At 45.2% G+C, this 20,397-nt stretch overlaps 2 protein-coding genes across 2 annotated transcripts in view; one reads left to right on the top strand and one right to left on the bottom strand.

Annotated features, from left to right (window-relative positions):
• Window positions 1-9,066: 9,066 nt before the first annotated feature.
• LOC120930508 (putative nuclease HARBI1) lies at window positions 9,067-11,534 on the top strand. The gene is made up of 2 exons (XM_040341685.1): window positions 9,067-10,326; window positions 11,335-11,534. Exons 1-2 carry the CDS (start codon window positions 9,624-9,626, stop codon window positions 11,532-11,534), a joined length of 903 nt encoding a protein of 300 aa, XP_040197619.1. The 5' UTR covers window positions 9,067-9,623.
• A 7,470-nt stretch (window positions 11,535-19,004) lies between these two features.
• LOC120932849 overlaps window positions 19,005-20,397 on the bottom strand; it is a 4,215-nt gene continuing 2,822 nt past the window's right edge. Inside the window, exons 6-7 of the mRNA XM_040345635.1 lie at window positions 20,222-20,355; window positions 19,005-19,572 (exon numbers count right to left, since the gene is read on the bottom strand). Coding sequence (XP_040201569.1) covers window positions 19,364-19,572; window positions 20,222-20,355 — 343 coding nt within the window. The 3' untranslated portion in view covers window positions 19,005-19,363. The remainder of the gene's footprint in view (window positions 19,573-20,221; window positions 20,356-20,397) is intronic.

The following is a 20,397-nucleotide window of genomic DNA, read 5'->3' as shown; positions in this document are numbered from 1 at the left end:
GACAGTCTATAAGAAATTCCTGGTTAAAGATCAGCTCCGGAAAAAAGGTTGTATTTTGTTTTAGATAAAGCATGGAAAGTTTGGAAGCTCTCTCATGTTTGTAATACTCTATAGGGGAGATTTACTAAAACTGGTGCACACAGAATCTGGTGCAGCTGTGCATTGTAACCAATCCCCTTCTAGGTTTGAGGCTGGGTTCACACTACTACACTACTTTCATCCTACTTTGCTCTGTGTTCAATGTTTCCCTATGAGAGCGTCTTGTAGCGTCCTACACAAGTCGGTCCAACTTTGAAAATGCTCCCTGTACTACTTTTGGTCCTACATTGATCCTACTTCAGCCCATTGAATATCATTGAAGTCGGACCAAAGTAGTATCCTGTTCATGAAAGTAGGATGGATGTAGGACCAATGTAGGATAAATGTAGGACCAATGTAGCAGAGCAAAGTAGGATGAAAGTAGTATAGTAGTGTGAACCCAGCCTGAGGCTGGGTTCACACTTGTCCTACAAACGGTCCTACATTGGGAGCCTCATGTAGCATGACGTGTGAAAATCAATGTTTCCCTATGAGAGCCGTCTTAACTGGTCCTACACAAGTCGGTCCGACTTTGAAAATGCTCCCTGTACTACTTTTGGTCCTACATTGATCCTACTTCAGGCCCATTGAATATCATTGAAGTCGGACCAAAGTAGTATCCTGTTCATGAAAGTAGGATGGATGTAGGACCAATGTAGGATAAATGTAGGACCAATGTAGCAGAGCAAAGTAGGATGAAAGTAGTGTAGTAGTGTGAACCCAGCCTTAGGCTGGGTTCACACTACTACACTACTTTCATCCTACTTTGCTCTGTGTTCAATGTTTCCCTATGAGAGCGTCTTGTAGCGTCCTACACAAGTCGGTCCGACTTTGAAAATGCTCCCTGTACTACTTTTGGTCCTACATTGATCCTACTTCAGGCCCATTGAATATCATTGAAGTCGGACCAAAGTAGTATCCTGTTCATGAAAGTAGGATGGATGTAGGACCAATGTAGGATAAATGTAGGACCAATGTAGCAGAGCAAAGTAGGATGAAAGTAGTGTAGTAGTGTGAACCCAGCCTTGATTTTCACACGTCATGCTACATGAGCTCCCAATGTCGGACCGTTGTCGGACAAGTGTGAACCCAGCCTCATTGAACAAGCTGAAGATTGGCTACTATGCACAGCTGCACCAGATTCTGTGTGCACCAGTTTTAGTAAATCTTCTCTTTTGTAAGTCTTTTGGTAATTTTTCTCCAACAAACACCCAGTTGGGTACTCTCTGCAACAGGGAAGCAGAGCAACAAAATCACATGTTTAGCAGAGTGAGGAAGTGTAAAGGCCTGTACACACGATCGGATTATCCGACAGAAATTGTGTGATGGCAGGCTGTTGTCGGAAAATCTGACCGTTTGTATGCTGTATGATCAGACAATTGTTGTTGGATTTTCCTCCAGCTAATGTTGAATAGCATGCTTTTAAATTTTCTGACAACAAATGTGTGTTGTCAGATTATCCGATCCTGTGTACACAAGTCCTTCGGACAAAACTCCAAAGTACAAACACGCATGCTGAGAAGCAATGCGTTGGCCATGAACTTGTCTTGCATAAAAACAGCAAATAATTGTCGGGCAACAAATACGAAACAACGTGTTTTTTCAGATCTTTAGCGCCACCCTTTGGGCAATTCCTGCTAATGTTATGTTATGGTTAGCATTGCTTCTGAGCATGCGTGTTTGTACTTTGGGGTTTTGTCCGAAGGACTTGTGTACACACGATCGGATAATCCGACAACACACATTTGTTGGCGGAAAATTTTAAAGCATTCTATCCAACATTTGTTGGCGGAAAATCCAACAACAATTGTCCGATGAAGCATATAAACAGTCGGATTCCCCGACAACAGCCTGCCATCACACAATTCCCATCGGAAAATCTGATCGTGTGTTCGGGCCTTAAGAGATGCATCTTAAAGACTGTCAACATAGATTATATGGTGAATCTTTTGCAGTGACCATCAAAGCTGCCCTTGTATAACATGATGCTTGCACATAGTCTGCAACAGCGGTGAAACAAAAAAAAAAGATTTTTACCTATAGATTCCATAGAAAAAAAAAAAAATATTTGCAAACCAAATTGCCAAAAAAGCCTAGTCCTGTCCCCCACCCAGACCAGAATATATGTTGTATTAAAGAAGAATTACAGCCGAAGCTTGTTTGGCTGTACTTCTCCTGTGGATCAAAGGAGTGCAGTTCATTCTGCATTCCTGTGAAACATTTTCAGCTGACAGAGGGCTGAAGTCCGCTAGCAACTGATGTCACAGAACCGATCCAGGCTCAGGCAAGATTGCGTCAAAGTCTGGATCCGCTTACATGCCTGGACCAGCACCCGACTCAGCCTCTCAGCGAACCGCTGAGAGCCTGAGCCAGCCGCTCCCACCCTCTCCACAGCCCAGCACTCCAGTGAGCAAGGAGGGGCAGAGCAGAGAGCCATTGACTGTCAGTCACCAGCTCTCTGCTCAGGGAACGGTGAGAACCAAGCGATTGGTGGTGATAGATTACTTGGTTCTCAGTCTTAGAGGCGCCGAGAGACAGATGCAGCATCGGACCGATGTATGATTCTAATGTAGCACTACCCCCGATGGAGCTGCTGGTTTGTTTTGGGTCTACGCTCTGGTCATCAACCCCTGAAATCTGCTCAGAACCCTCCCTTGGCACAACTGGTATAGTGGGAATTGTGGACCCCAATAGATTGTAAGAGGGCACAATATCCTGTCACACCACAGTAAATTATGTAAATTAAGGGTAACCTTGAGTTGAATGGATCCCACAGGATGATAGAGAGACTGTACACAATTTTCAGCTTAACCAATGTAACTCTTTACTTGAAAGGATAAAGCAAAAGAAACAAAGGTAAAATGGTAAAAGACAGCTTGCAGAGCCCTGCAAGAGTCAGAAACAGGAATGACAAATAAATACATGTTAATTTATAATGGCTATGCAGACCTGTGTAAGCACGCAGCAAGGGGATTCCCTCAATAAGGCTTCCACATTGAAGCACCTCCTTGCCAAGCCTCACCCAGCTCTCACTATTAACAATACTACACAGTGTAATAGAACCAATTACTCGATCAACGAGTATGAAAATGAATATCAACAGTCTGCAACAACTAAGTAGGTAGTCTTTGAATGATATAGCTAACTAACGTGGTTTGGCGGGCCAGGCCAAACCTCAATATAAATCATTTTAACAGTTCGTGCACGTATGCGTTGGCATGCGTTGGCGCGCAAAGAAAAAAAAAACTATTTGTAATCCAAAAGGGGAATAGTAAACTGGTGGAAATTTCCTGAACAGTCAAATCACAGTGATGAATACAAACAATCCACCCTCCTGCAAGGCAGTCAGTACGCTTGGGCAGGTGCCCGTCTCACCCAACCAGTTCAGGCCTTGTCCTACAGAATCACTTTGTCTACGATTTCCGATCGCAGTCCTTCAAGATGACAGCCTCCGGTTCTCAGACAAGTCGCAGGGGTACTGGAGTCCCGTCCGATCACTCCGTCAGAGGTTCTGTCTCTCCTTCTCAATGGCGCTCCGCCCGGGCGTAGATAGGCCGCAATTCCAGCCTAGGCTTCCGGGAAGACACCTCGCACAGGTGTCATCCTGATTTAAAGAGGCGGTCCAGAGAGAGCTCGCCAAACACGTCCTCTCCCTTAAATTACCTCTCCCAGCAGGCTGTGCAGGGACCAAAGCATTCTGGGATTGTACAGTTGCTCTTTGGTTAATGTAGTCTATAACAAGCCAGGGCAAATGGAGTCCCCTTTCTTCCTGTTCTCAATTTCCCAACATTCCCTGCGGTATCAGGACAAAAAGGAAGCAGCAGGTGGTTATAACACAATTCGGCCACAGGAGGGAGCTGAGATCCTTCTTGATCAGCAGATGGTAGTTTTTTATATCACATAAAAAAGGTGATATCTCGCTACACTAAAATTAAATAAAACGTCCATACTTCTCTTTAACCAGTTAACAACCACCCTATAGACGAAATACGTCTACAAGGCGGTTGCTTAACTCTGGGAGGACATCCATGGACGTCCTCCCAGAATCGCGCGCCCTCTGGGGCGCGCACATGGGAATGTCCGTGATCGCCGGGTCCTCCAGACCCGGCGGATCATGGAGCACGGTAAATCGCCGCTGATAGCGGCGGTTTACCACGTGATCACTCTGTCCAATGACGGAGCGATCACTAGTAAACAAACCGGCGTCATGTGATGACGCCGGTTCCTCCCTCCCCTCTCTGTACCGAACAGTACAGTGTGAGAGAGGAGAGGGGGGAGAGCGGAAGCAGCAGCAGCTGCTGCGGGCTGGATCTGTGACAAATGCAGTCACAGATCCAGCCATCCATCCCTCCCTGTGCAATACTCTGCAATACCCCCATACTCTGAAATACCCCCATACTCTGAAATACCCCCATACTCTGAAATACCCCACAATACTCTGCAATACCCCACAATACTCTGCAATACCCCACAATACTCTGCAACGTCGCCTATGGGGATTTTTATGTAGCGAAGTTTGTCGCCATTCCACAAGCGTGTGCAATTTTGAAGGGTAACATGTTGGGTATCTATTTACTCGGCGTAACTTCATCTTTCACATTTATGCAAAAGAATGAAGAAAACATACTAAATTTGCTAAATTTTATAACAGAAACAAAGAAAAATTCATTTTTTTTACAGAATTTTCAGTCTTTTTTCTCGTATAGCGCAAAAAATAAAAAACCCAACGGTGATTAAATACCACCAAAAGAAAGCTCTATTTGTGTGAAAAAAGGACGAAAATTTAATTTGGGTACAATGTTGTATGACTGAGTAATTGTCATTCAAATAATGAGAGCACCGAAAGCTGAAAATTGGTCTGGTTATTAAGTGGGTTTACGTGCCCAGTGATCAAGTGGTTAAAGATCTTAATTTATTAAGATTTGAGAGAACGTCTGTTTTCTCCACATCAGTTAGGTATGCCTGATCACCCTAATCACCCATAGTTGCTAACTGTCTTTGATGATATGCACATTAGTGAGACTAATCTCCCCCCCCCCCCCCCCCACCTCCTCTCTCAGCAGTTTCAGGTGCTGCCAGCTCTCAGGAGAAATGCAGGAACATCCCTGAGATGCAGCCTTCCTCCTTGCTTTCTTCTAATACTGTAATTAAGTTTGAGTGAGTGGGATGGGAATGCGCCATCCTCGGAGATCACACAGGGACCGCCTTCTGGTGGTGGTGTTTCACATGTGCGCTGAGCAGAATAAGTCAGAGGGCCAGTTCACACCAGATGCATTCCTTGTGCTTTTTTTCTGCATTTACAGTGTTTTCCATGTATTCCAATGGCTCTAGTTCACACCAATGCAGTTCCAGTCAGTTTCTGCACTGAAAACTGGCCAGCAACTGACTGGAACTGACTGCACTGGCGAGAACTAGAGTCATTGGAATACATGTAAAACACTGTGCATGCATTTTTAGGGCCAGTTCACACCACAAAAATGCACTCTGCATACGTTCCAAATCAGTTTTTGCTTACAGTTCACACCGTTCCAGTGTGTTTTTAATACAAATTTCTTTATGCAAGATTTGAAAGTAGGGATAGATTGAGTGGGATGCTGGCTCCCAGGATCCGGCTGAGTACTGAGTATACCAGGCACAGTCTTTTAATAGGCGGGAGGTTGGCTCTTTATGGCAAACTGCATCTATCCCGATCCTCATCTCTTGCCTGGTGTCTTGATTCCGACAGTGTCACTGCTGGCCAAGTTGGAGAGCAGAGCCACAAATGACTGTGCATTCAGTATACTGTATGGGGAAAAAAGAGGCCACAGCTGAGGGAGATACTAGGGTGTGTGCAGTGGTGAAGACTTGGGGAGATGCAGAGGCCAGAACTGAGGGTGTAAAAGTGAGATGTGCATGAGAAGTACAGATGTAAGGAACTGTGAAGGCTGCAGAGCTTAGCTGTTGATGAAGTGGGGGTTGGGGGTTGCAGAGATAATCTGTGGAAGAGGGGTGCAGAGGTGAGCTGTGGATCATGGTAAGCTGTGGCCCAGGGGTGTAGATGTCATCTGTGAATAGGGGTTAGCTATGGCCAGGGATGCAGAGATGAGGTGCACTGGTGAGTTGTGGACAAGAGGTGTAGAGGTGAGTTGTGGATGGGGATGCAAATGTGAGCTGTGGAAAGTGGTGTGCAGAGGTGAGCTTTATATATGGGTTTAGAGGCAAGCTTTGTATATGGGTTTAGAGCTGAGCTTTGGATATGGGTGCAGAGCTGAGCTTTGGATATGGGTGCAGAGCTAAGCTTTGGCTATGGGTGCAGAGCTGAGCTTTGGACAGGGGTGCAGAGCTGAGCTTTGGACAGGGGTGCAGAGCTGAGCTTTGGACAGGGGTGCAGAGCTGAGCTTTGGACAGGGGTGCAGAGCTGAGCTTTGGACAGGGATGCAGAGCTGAGCTTTGGACAGGGATGCAGAGCTGAGCTTTGGACAGGGATGCAGAGCTGAGCTTTGGACAGGGGTGCAGAGCTGAGCTTTGGACAGGGGTGCAGAGCTAAGATTTGGACAGGGGTGAAGAGCTAAGATTTGGACAGGGGTGAAGAGCTGAGCTTTGGACAGGGGTGTAGAGCTGAGCTTTGGATGAGGGTGCAAATGTGAGCTTGGAAGGTTATGCAGAGGTGAGTTGTGGGAGGTGGGTTGCAGAGGTGAGCTTTGGATGGTGGGGTGCACAGATGAGCTTTTTAACAGGTTCAGATTTGAGTTTTAGGAAGGGGTGCAGAGGTTGGGTTTGGACAGGGGATGCATAGGTTAGTTATGGACAGTTGGATGCAGAGGTGATCTGTGGATGGGAGGTGCAAAGGTGGGCTGCAGATGGGAGGTTCAGAGGTGAGGGTTGAAGAGGTAAGCTATGGACAGGTGGTGCAGAGGTGAATGATGGGTGTTGCTTTCTTAAGGGGAAATCATTTTTACTGGGGAAGATTTATAATTTGTAGGGAGGGACAGCACCGCATACAGAGATCAGTGGGTAAGAGTATATAATGCAGCAGTTAGGATGTTGTAGTGTACTGTACGCATTAATTGAATAAGTATATGATTTTGCACAGTAATATATTATCACAGCCAACAGTATATGTGACAAAAATAATGTAAATAAAATATAGTCCCAAATAATTTCTAATCCATGTGGTCTTGAGCACATGGCTTAGTATGTGCTCACAGAACTCTCACCTTAAAAACGTAAATAGCCAGCATCAAATTATATAAGATCCTTCAGCACTCATAAGATTCCGCCCTACGATCTTTGTTAGGATATTTGCGTCTTTCTTTAAGATCGAGAACCACATGGATTAGAAATTATTTGGGAATATATTTTATTTACATTATTTTTGTCACATATACCGTTGGCTGTGATAATATATTACTGCGCAAAATCACTTACTTATTACATTTTTGCTTTTATGTGTATTGTGAAAACTTTTAGGTTTTGCAGCTAGTTTTGAATTTTTGAGTATTACTTTTTTGTTTATTCATATTTGGATCACACAAAGGACTTTTTTTTTATATAGTACTGTACACATTAAATACTCCTGATTGTCATGCTCTGTGTGCTGTGTTATTAGTCACATGCCCCTTACTGCTCTATTTTAAATAGTAATGGCTGCTCTGAGCAATGTTTAAAGCCAGCAAGAAAACTGCTGGCAGAGCTTTCTTGTTGAGTATACCATGCGTGTGTACAAGGCTTTCAGGTTTCTCATCAAGAAAACTGCCTAAAATCTCGACGAGAAAAATAGATAACCTGCTCTGTATTTTCTCGTCGTGATTCTCGGCAGTGTTTTCCTGTCAAGAAACCCGAGAGTGTGTATACTTACCTGTCGCTGTGGAAACCCGCGCATGCTCAAAATGACTTTGACACATGCGCAGTAGCTTCCTAGGCATAGGTAGAATGCAGCAAGATGGCGGCAACGTCGTCGAATTTGACGAGCACTTGCTCGTCATACGCAATGACGTCACCGCATTCTTGCCTTCCAAAAGAACCGCAGTTCTTTTGAAAGGAGTGTCTGTACACTCAGGTGACAAGAGATTCTTGCCAAGAATCTCGTCAGGAAAAACAACTTTTTTTTCCTGACGAGATTCTGGCCCGTGTGTACGAGGCTTTAGAGTGGAGTGTACAATACATATTCCTGAGACCAGCACCCCATACACTGGGCTGCATATTACATATGCCTGACCATTGCATTCTGTACATTATACACTCTTGACCCCTGCATCCTCTAGGCTATATTGTGATTGCATAGGTATAACCAAAGTGTTAACCAAAGGGCCTGTAGTCCCAAACAATGTTATTGAAGTACTGCTTTAATTTAGGCTCAGAAGAAACTTTAGCTTTCTGTCTATAGTTTGTGTATAAATAACATATGGAAGGTTAGTGTAGTGTGGTCCTATGCATGCTACATTATTGTTCCCTTTGGAGTGCCCAGGGGTGTAAAGTCTTTCACAATCATACCAATTCCCCTTTTCTACAACATCACTGTACAGTTCTGGTTCCACATGAAAACCAATTGGCAGATCCAGATTTGTGCAGTAATTCTTAGGCAAGCGTGGTGGCAATTGGGATTGGGAGCCTAGCTGCTAAAGACAATAAGGCATGCCTGATTATACAGTGCTCAGAGCTACCATTACTATTTAACATAGAGAAGTAAGGGGCATGTGACATATAACACTGCATACAGAGCATGGCAATCATAATAAACTGGGTGAAGTGTGTGAATGGCAAAATTTGCCAATTTTGCTCTGGGCCCTGAGTGACTTTGTTCTGGTATTGATTACATGTAAACCAACTTCCCCCCGGAGTTCATTTAAAATTTTTAGTGTTATAAGAAGTTGATGGGCGATTCTTCCACCAAAATAAAATATCAGTTTCTGGTGTTGCTGCCTTGCTGTATACCTGAATAATAATGCAAAGCAGTTCACCCTTTTATTTTTTTGAGAGATTTGATAATATTTTGCAGACGAGCACATCATTGATTAATGTATCTCTTATCATTTAGCTGGAAGGAATCTCCTAACTGCCCCTATGATGATGATGAGTAACAAAGCATTGAGTTTTCCATCCTGACACCACAATGCCTGGAGCCCTCTTCTGACGTTGGTTGGATGCATCTGTCTTTCCAGTGCGAGACAATGATGACACAATGGGGTCAATTCACAAAGCTTTTTTTGCCGATACCGGTCGTTATGTAAACGATTTCACACGTTATTGAAGCAAGTCCAATTCACTAAACGACTTAACGCTTGTAAAAATCATCAAATAACGTTTCACTACACGGAACCGATATTTTTAGTTTTGAGTCGTTATTGAACGTATTGATCGTTGTTTTAACGACTCAAATCGTTAAATATGTACAGAAGTGCAATTCACAAAGGTTTTTTAGACAGTTAACGATCGCTAAGCAATTGTTAAATAAGCACCTCCCTGAGGGTGGCGTTATGACATTTCCCAGGCGATATTTCATTTGTTGAGAGGAATTTTTTGGCGGTTCAGGCTTGTAGTAAATTTTGTTAGGAGTTTTGTGCAAGATGGAACCATTTGGATGTGCTCTATTTGAACTGAAACTGATCCAGAGGCGAAGAAGGACACGTCAGAATGTTGTTCAGATAGAGAAACGTGTATTCCGTTCACGTACCTTTTTGGATCAATTTACTGAAACCCAGGTGATAGCCAAATTCAGATTATCCTCTCCCATGATACATTCCCTGTATGATGAAATACACTTGGCCCTAGAAACACGCACGCGGAGAAGTAATGCAGTACCAGGTCTTGTGCGTTTTTTGGCAGTACTTCATTTTTTAGGAAAGGCCTCATACCAACATGTCAGTGGTGAGATTGTTGGCATCTCACAACCCAGTTTTTCCCGCTGCTTGGTGGAGGTCCTGCAAGCACTGCGACAACTTGCTCCAAAATACATACACATGGGCAAGTCACGTGAAGAGCGGGATCAAATTAAACGTGGTTTTTTTGACCTAGCAGGAATGCCCAATGTCATTGGGGCAATAGACTGCACCCATGTGCCATTATGTCCCCCATCAGAACAGGAGCACATCTACCGAAACCGTAAGGCTTACCATTCACTCAACATCCAGGTGATCTGTGATTCAAACCTCATAATCCGTGATGTTGTCACCGGCTTTCCAGGATCCTGTCATGATGCCCATATATTGCGCCAATCGGGAATATATGATACTCTGGACAAGGACTTAGAAAATAATGGATGGCTGCTGGGTAAGTGTGCTCCACTGTTTATTTTATGGTGTGTTTTCCAGTTATAAATGCGTTTTTTATTTTTTTATTCCATACTAGACTGACATTAGTGCTATATCAGTAACATGACAGCTCAACAGCTTTACATTAATCAGTATTTCAAAAACATGTAATAATAAACTCAGAATTTAAATGTCCAAAATACTTTCAAGTACTTTTTAGTTAGCTATCACCTGGTTCAAGGTCCACAAATCTTTCCTTTCTCATGTGAGGTGTATTGTTGTTCCACATGTTCCGTGTGCACTGAAAAGTAGTCACTACTTCAAGCTTGCTTAAGTGATGTATTACACTATCATATTAAGACATCACATGAGAGAGCTAGGAACTACTTATCAAAACACACATGACCAAGGTGTGCCAAAGAAGCCACCCACCAGAATTAAGTACAGTACCTATATGTAAATGATTGCAGCATAAGATGCAACAATTGTGTCAGTAGTTGATTTACTTGAATGTATAGTTAATATTTAAATCTGGGAGTTCAACACTATCCCATACGTTAATCCCCCAATATGCATAACATCAAGCAGCACTACCAAGCACAACAATACCCCCCCCCCCCCATTGTGCATATGTATTGTACATGAAAGAGACATGTCCCTCTGGTCCTCCGTTATAGTCCCATATGAGGTCTGCACTATAGTATTGAAATATCTATGACAGGCAGACTTTTCCTCCAGCATGCTTTGTTTTAATAACATTCACATGCACTACAGTAAGCATGGCCCACAACTGTGGTATGCTGTTGTGTTGTGAGTTAAGTACCATTAATGCTCAATCAAAAGTACAAGTCCAGAACCTTGCCCGCCAAATAATTTTAAAATGTGCTTTATTAGACGTATGTTATCCATATGTGACTAACATTGGAAAATTTTCTAAAATGACCACACAATTGGCCACTACATCATGTGATTTAGCATGATTTCTTCTATACTTACAAATAAACTTATATTGTTTTAAAATTTATAGGAGATGCTGGTTACCCCTGTCTACCATGGCTCTTAACACCTATCAACAGGCCATCCTCTCCTGCAGAAGCAGCTTACAATGTTGCTCATACCAAAACACGAGTGGTTATCGAAAGATGCTTTGGTGTCCTAAAGAGCCGTTTCCGTTGCATGTCCTTGTCTGGTGGATTCCTTCAGTATTCCCCCAGTAAGGTACAGTAGGTGAACCCGATTTTGTGTCAATCTCGCTCTCTTTCTCGGCGAGATTGAGCACCTACGAGCCCCATCGCGGGAGCCAGCGCCGAGCTGGCTTGCCGCGATGGAGACAGAGCCGTCATAGAAGCGACGGGAGATCCGACTTGGATTCCCGCCAATTCTACACGTGTGCGGCGTTTGTTATGAATCCTGAGGGGGAAGTCCCCGCCGGATTTTAAATAAAAATCCGGCATGGGTCCCCCCCTCAGGAGCATACCGGGCCCTTAGGCCTGTTATGGGTTGTAAGGAGAGCCCCCCTACGCCGAAAAAAACGGCGTAGGGGGTCCCCCTACGATCCATACCAGACCCGTATCCAAAGCACGCTACCCGGCCAGCTGTCAAGAATGCTGGTAGATCAGACTGTGTGACCGCACAGAGGAACCAAACAAGGTGAGTAGTGAAATAAAGGTGTTTATTTACAAATGTGTGAACCACCAGTGCACAATAAAACGACAAAACAGTATGTACAAATAAAGGGGAATACCGTATTCATAAATGAGCCAAGCCAAGGTCATACACATGGGAGGTCAGTAGATGGGTAAGGATGGGGACAGGAATCAGGACACAGGGAGGACAAGTCCAGGCAGGGATCAAGGATCAGGTCCAGGGATCAGGTCCAGAAATCAGGGTCAAATACAAGCTCAGGTCCAGGAGGTATGACGATACCAGGGCGAGGAGTGATTACACACGCCGGGTATTTATAGAGGCGTGCTGATTGCATTCAGGTCACACCTGAACGCAGGAAGGGCTGTGTGCTCCACACTGCTAAGAACGCCCCGCTGGTGGACGCCAGTACTGCAGCCCAAGGATAACATAGCAGTAACACCAGCAGGGGGAACCTTCCCTGACAGTACCCCCCCCCAAAGGAGCGGCCTCCGGACGCTCCAATTAGATGTTGCTGGGGAAAGTCCGTGGTGTCAAGCTGGGCAGCAGATAAAGTCACATCAGGTTGGGCCGGATGAAAGTCCATGACTTTTAACAGGGCAAAGTGCAGCTCAAGCTGGGCAGCGGGTACAGAAATCTTAAGTTGGGCAAAAAGTACATCAAGCTGGGATGCAGATAGGGGCAAATCAAGCTGGGCAGCAGACTCCGGGTCGTCGAGCTGGGCAGCAGGCTCCGGGTCGTCGAGCTGGGCAGCAGGCTCCGGGACGTCGAGCTGGGCAGCAGGCTCCGGGACGTCGAGCTGGGCAGCAGGCTCCGGGACGTCGAGCTGGACAGCAAAATCCGGGTCGTCAAGCTGGGCAGCAAGCTCCGGGTCGTCGAGCTGGGCAGCAGGCTCCGGGTCGTCGAGCTGGGCAGCAGGCTCCGGGACGTCGAGCTGGGCAGCAGGCTCCGGGACGTCGAGCTGGGCAGCAGGCTCCGGGACGTCGAGCTGGGCAGCAGGCTCCGGGACGTCGAGCTGGGCAGCGGGCAGGGACACCTCAGACTGGGCAGCGGATGGCACTGAAACAGGCAGGGCAGATGGCACTGAAACAGGCAGGGCAGATGGCACTGAAACAGCAACTTCAGGCTGGCAAACTGGCACAGCAACTTCAGGCTGGCAAACTGGCACAGCAACTTCAGGCTGGCAAACTGGCACAGCAACTTCAGGCTGGCAAACTGGCACAGCAACTTCAGGCTGGCAAACTGGCACAGCAACTTCAGGCTGGCAAACTGGCACAGCAACTTTAGGCTGGCAAACTGGCACAGCAACTTCAGGCTGGCAAACTGGCACAGCAACTTCAGGTTGGCAAACTGGCACAGGAACTTCAGGCTGGCATACAGGATCAGGCTGGCAAACTGGCCGCATAGCAGGTAGAGGTTTGGCAGAATCAGGTTCAGCTGGCATGCAAGCAGACTGGAGCAGGTTGGTTGGTGTGGAGACAGGTTGGGTTACTGGCAGGATCATCTTGGTTGGGAAAAACTTTCGTTTTTTCTTGGGCTTAGCCACAGAAGCTCTGTAGGTAAGGGGTGCAGCGGACTGGAAAGGAGGATTGGGATATGGCAGAGTAGAGGGAACAGTAGCTGGAGGAAGTTTTTGTGGGTTAGTAGGCGGCTGAGAAGAGACAGGTGGGTTGTATGCAGGATAGGTACAGGGAGCAGAGACTGGATATTGGTATCTGGTGGGAAGCAGTGTATACTGAGCTTCAACTGGGGTTGCCATTGGTGATGGACAGATGGATCTTTGGGAAGGTGAGTGGTTAATGGCAGGGCTGGAAACAGGTGGATTTGCTGGAATCAGGAGATCTGACCAGGCCTGCAGCACAGGCTGAACAAAAGCAGATTCACACACACCTTGTCTAATCAGAGACTGCACTGAACTAATGCACTCAGACAACTTCTGCTGGGAACAAGAGGAATAATGTTCATCAAAAGAAACTGGATCATCCTCTAATAACCATATCAAGGATTCAACTTGGTCATGACTGAAGGGGGGAGAGAAATCGTCACTGCCATCAGGAATAAATGACAGGGCTGGCTTTACACACAAACGGATTAATGCCTGAACATCATCATAAGACATATAACCCTGATCCACCATGGAATGGGCTGATCGGATGGCTTCCATCAGCTGGTCACTTGTCCATCCCTCAAAAACCTGGCGACAATACTCCTCATCCTCCTCTGCCAGCAGAGAATAGTAAATGATTTCATTGAAATCCATCTTTAGAGCCACACACTACACCAGTATGATTCCTCAAAGCAATCACGTCTGATCAAGGGAAGGCCCTGGTATACTGTCAGGAATGCTGGTAGATCAGACTATGTGACCGCACAGAGGAACCAAACAAGGTGAGTAGTGAAATAAAGGTGTTTATTTACAAATGTGTGAACCACCAGTGCACAATAAAACGACAAAACAGTATGTACAAATAAAGGGGAATACCGTATTCATAAACGAGCCAAGCCAAGGTCATACACATGGGAGGTCAGTAGATGGGTAAGGATGGGGACAGGAATCAGGACACAGGGAGGACAAGTCCAGGCAGGGATCAAGGATCAGGTCCAGGGATCAGGTCCAGAAATCAGGGTCAAATACAAGCTCAGGTCCAGGAGGTATGACGATACCAGGGCGAGGAGTGATTACACACGCCGGGTATTTATAGAGGCGTGCTGATTGCATTCAGGTCACACCTGAACGCAGGAAGGGCTGTGTGCTCCACACTGCTAAGAACGCCCCGCTGGTGGACGCCAGTACTGCAGCCCAAGGATAACATAGCAGTAACACCAGCAGGGGGAACCTTCCCTGACACCAGCCAGGAAGGGAGTGGGGACGAGCGAGCGCCCCCCCCCCCTCCTGAGCCGTACCAGGCTGCATGCCCTCAACATGGGGGGGTTGGGTGCTCTGGGGCAGGGGGGCGCACTGCGGCCCCCCCACCTCAGAGCACCCTGTCCCCATGTTGATGAGGACAGGGCCCCTTCCCGACAACCCTGGCCGTTGGTTGTCGGGGTATGCGGGCGGGAGGCTTATCGGAATCTGGGAGCCCCCTTTAATAAGGGGGCCCCCAGATACCGGCCCCCCACCCTAAGTGAATGAGTATGGGGTACATCGTACCCCTACCCATTCACCTGCAAGAAAAGTGGTAAAAACACAAATAAACCACACAGGGTATTAAAATATTTTATTAGTCTGCTCCGGAGGCCGCCCCCTGTCTTCTTTATTAGCTCTTTTACCAGGGGGGGCTTCTTCTTTGACGTCTTCGGGTGGGTGGGGGCCGCCGTCTGGTTCTCTTCCACCGCCGGGGGGGGGTGGCTTTTAAAAAAGCCCCCACCCCCCCGGCGGGTTTCCTCCGGCGTCTTCGGCGGGGCTCTTCTTCTTCCGCTATCCCGACGGGTCTTCTCCGCTATCCGGGGGGTCTCGCCGCTCTCCGCTGTTGACTCGTCGCACCCCGGTTCTTCGTCTCGCAGTCCGGTCCCTTCTTCCGTGCTGTACGTCTTCTTCCGCGCTGTGACGTCATGTTCTTCACTTCTCTTCTTCTCCCGATGTTGACTCGCCGGTCCTCCTCGCTGAAATGACGGATGCGCGCCTTGCATCGGACCTATATAGGCCTCACAGTCCCATCATGCTCTGTACCTACCCATGTGATACCCATGTGGTAGGTATCACATGGGTAGGTACAGAGCATGATGGGACTGTGAGGCCTATATAGGTCCGATGCAAGGCGCGCATCCGTCATTTCAGCGAGGAGGACCGGCGAGTCAACATCGGGAGAAGAAGAGAAGTGAAGAACATGACGTCACAGCGCGGAAGAAGAACTCACAGCACGGAAGAAGACGTACAACACGGAAGAAGGGACCGGACAGCGATACGAAGAACCGGGGTGCGCCGAGTCAACAACGGAGAGCGGCGAAGACAGAAGGAGAACCCCGGAGAGTTGAGAAGACCCGTCGGGATAGCGGAAGAAGAAGAGCCCCGCCGAAGACGCCGGAGGAAACCCGCCGGGGGGGTGGGGGCTTTTTTAAAAGCCACCCCCCCCGGCGGTGGAAGAGAACCAGACGGCGGCCCCCACCCACCCGAAGACGTCAAAGAAGAAGCCCCCCCTGGTAAAAGAGCTAATAAAGAAGACAGGGGGCGGCCTCCGGAGCAGACTAATAAAATATTTTAATACACTGTGTGGTTTATTTGTGTTTTTACCACTTTTCTTGCAGGTGAATGGGTAGGGGTACGATGTACCCCATACTCATTCACTTAGGGTGGGGGGCCGGTATCTGGGGGCCCCCTTATTAAAGGGGGCTCCCAGATTCCGATAAGCCTCCCGCCCGCATACCCCGACAACCAACGGCCAGGGTTGTCGGGAAGGGGCCCTGTCCTCATCAACATGGGGACAGGGTGCTCTGAGGTGGGGGGGCCACAGTGCGCCCCCCTGCCCCAGAGCACCCAACCCCCCCATGTTGAGGGCATGCAGCCTGGTACGGCTCAGGAGGGGGGGGGGCGCTCGCTCGTCCCCACTCCCTTCCTGGCTGGCCGGGTAGCGTTCTTTGGATACGGGTCTGGTATGGATTGTAGGGGGACCCCCTACGCCGTTTTTTTCGGCGTAGGGGGGCTCTCCTTACAACCCATAACAGACCTAAGGGCCCGGTATGCTCCTGAGGGGGGGACCCATGCCGGATTTTTATTTAAAATCCGGCGGGGACTTCCCCCTCAGGATTCATAACAAACGCCGCACACGTGTAGAATTGGCGGGAATCCAAGTCGGATCTCCCGTCGCTTCTATGACGGGCTTGCTGGGATGTGCTGTCACTATTCCAGTGAGTGTGAGATGTCGGCGAGATCTCGGCACCCTGTCGCCGAGTATCAGCGCGACGCTGTCGTGCTAAAAGCACAATATCACAAACACCTACTGTAGCTGATATGTTCCTAGCATGCAGCATTCTCCATAACATTGCAAGGCATGGAGGACTACAAGAGGAACTAGACACCACAGTGGAGGATGACATGCCCACAATTCCAGTGGAAAATGATCACAGGGGAAACGCAGCAAGAAGTAAACTGATTACAAACTATTTCTCAGGTAATAAACCACCGTAACATGTTTTTAATTTTCCAAACATCATCAGAAATGATCACAAACTTGCATTATTAAGTTGAAGAGACAGACATGCTGTAAAATGAATTATTTGGGCTGATCTTGTTTATCAATGTCAAATCTTAACCAATGATGTTTTTTTTCTCATTTCAGGTTAACCCAACTATAAAAACTTTGGAGAAATAACATAAAATTAAGACAGGAGTACAAAAATTGCCAAAAAATTAATCTTTATTTTGTTTTTGTATTTTTACTTTGTTTTACTTCTTTTGCATTTATTTTTTATCTTGTAAAACATTCAACATTAACAGTTTCAAACATATAAAATAAAAGTTTCACTTAAAAGTCTTCTACAAAACAAAAGTGTGTTTGAATTCTTTATTGCAACAAGTGTAAGTGTGGGTTATACACGCAAAAATTCTGTTCATCTGCTAATAAGTACCAACATTTTTTTGACATTAGTGAGAAGCAATAAAATAGAAGACCGAACTGTGTGCCAAAGACAGTTGAAATGCTGCAGTTGCCTGAAACCTGTCCTTGCCAGAAAGATGGTGAATGAAATGAGTGCTGTTAACTGCGCTGTGTGGGAGAGGGGAGAAATGAAATAAAACTAAAATAAATACCACCAATTGGCGTAATGGCAGATGGCTATAGCCAACCTAAGGTAAGGAGAGTAAGTGACCTGTAAAGAAGCCGTTGATATGCAAACCAATAAATAACACAATAATTGAATCATAATATTATATTTTTGGTGTGATTTATTGTTTTGTATATCATCACCTTCATCACTGATCACTTAACTCTACCTTTGGTTGCCTATAGTCATCTACCATTACCCCAAATGTTATATATATTTTAATTTCTCCTCTCCACCCCACACCGCAGTTACCATCACTCATTTCATTACTGAGAAACAATGCACGTTAGTTAAAATGTTAACTACTCCAGGCAGGGCATTTGAAAGATGGAAAAGCGGTCGTCTACAACTTGCAGAAACATTTTTAACCTCATTAGTCAGGAAATGATACCTACATTCCATACCAATAACATGTGGTTTCAAAAGTAACAGAAAATCAAATTACAGCCAACACAACATCAAAAATATATGGTTGGGCAAGATGGAGTATGGAACCATTTGGATGTTTGTTTTTTTAATATGAATTAAACTACTGGCGAAGAAGACGACGTCAGCAACTAAAATATGTATATTTTGTGGTAAACTTTACAGAAACACAGGTGATATCAAGATTGCAATTATCAGCTACTTTGCTTTATTCTTCATAGGAGAAAATACACATTACTTTTGAAAACCACACAGAGAAACATGGTCCTTGCTGTGACAACAACAATGGACGGCGCAGTTTAGTCACAGAGTACAGATACAAATCCAAGCACTTGAGTGAAAATATCAATAATTTACATCCACGTGGATAAAATATATAAAAAAATTTTTTTAGAACCAATAGTGTGCCTTCCTGACGGAAGAAAAGCATGAAAAACCTGTCACATTTTCCAGATTTTCTGCTGTGACAAAGGGACAACTCTGTCTGTTTCAAATGCGTAGACGTGATGTTAATGTGATGTATTCTCCTATTGAACGAATATGATTGATGCTTTTATGTAGTGCTGATGAATTATATCTCTACTCTGTAACTTCAACTCTAGTATTATTGATAGTTCACTTCTACTTTTCAACAATCCTACCACTTTTTTGCCTTACAACAAAAAAATGGTTCTGCTTTCGAACAAAAAATATACATGTTAAAACAAATATTTGACAATATTGTTGCACTTGCATTTCAACGTGTATATACCAACAATTCGGAAAACCGTAATGGTAACAGTAATGAATACTAGAACATGCTTGAAAGATAAAAATAGATTTCACATAATTCTCAACCTTGGCAATAATGTCATAGAAAAATTCCCATATAACATTAATTGTATATCTATTGAAAATAAAATCAAAGCTACATAACTGTCTAAAGACGTTTCATTGGTCATCCAACCAGCTTGATCAATGATGGCCATTGAAACATCTAAAACTCAAATACAAACGTCATGTTGATTACACATATTTGGTACAGATCTGCAACGACATGGTCAAATGAGATATTTAACTGGAGAAAGCATCAATATAGCAGTCAACTTTGGGCAATATATGACTTCACAATGTTGCGTGCTGAGTAAAAATTTAAAGAACAAATGTTTGCAAGCTCTTTAAATTCAAACTCAGTTGTGAATTATGTGAAATGTATTAAAAAAAAAAAATTGTACTTCTTATAACATTTACATATCCTGAATAGTAAAATTATCATTAGCATCATTTTCGATAATACTTTCACATACAAAACTGCTGTGGTTGCTGCTGGTTAGATTCCGAGCATTATGAGATTGCTCACCAGGAGATGGCAGATGTGCTTCTAAGAGTTCAGTTAGTTTGGCCATAAAGGAGAGCTTCTGCTGGCGATAGGTGTGTTGAGCTGCATTATGTTGCTCTAGGAGAATATTAGATTTGCATATGTTACTATTTAGGTTATCCAATCTCTGCATGAGCTGTTCTCTAAAATTTTGTTGTTCACTATGAAATCTATCACTCTGTTCTCTATCAAAATGGTACTGTTCCCTATCCATGTTTCGTGTCCTACAAATTGTTCTCCTGTCTCTAGGTCTGCTTAACTCTGGGGGTTCAGTAGCAACCACATCAGGAGTACCCAGGATGGGTGTATCTAAAGTTATATGGTTGGTCACAGTTGGGTTTGGCATTACTTCAGAAGCATTTACATTACTAGCATTTTCATGACTAGATTCTTCTAGGAAAAGGGTGATTGATTCCTCAGGGTTGCTTGGTGGATCATCCTCCACCTGGAAGTAGACAGACGGCTGTGCATTCAAAGAGTGGTCACTTTCAATTTCTGCTTCTGACACTAACTGCCTTTTGTCAGCACCCTCTTCCAAATAAATTTAAAACAAAATGGTTAACCGGATAGCTACTGGCGATCAACATTTTTTATTAAAAATATTACTTTGAGAAAGATTTAAACCATTTTAAAAACATTTAAACACACACAATTGTGCACCAGTTGGTTATCTTGAAGATACAAGATGGAAGTATATGAGAACATGTTAAATGTTTGGATTTCTCACCGTTTTCATGGTGCCTCGAGGTATCAAAACCAGCCTTGATGCCAACAATGGAATCTAGATCTATGTATGGACGCAGTAACTCTTCATACTGGTGGTAAACTGTTTTCTTCTCAGGGCCACCCCCTGTTGCTTTTCTTGAATTATAAGATAAATAGATGTTACAACAAAGATCATTA

The sequence above is a fragment of the Rana temporaria genome, chromosome 3 (assembly GCF_905171775.1).
Source record: "Rana temporaria chromosome 3, aRanTem1.1, whole genome shotgun sequence".
NCBI classification, from domain to species: Eukaryota; Metazoa; Chordata; class Amphibia; order Anura; family Ranidae; genus Rana; species Rana temporaria.
Note: the sequence above shows the minus strand (reverse complement) of the source record. Positions and strands in the feature narration are given on the sequence as shown.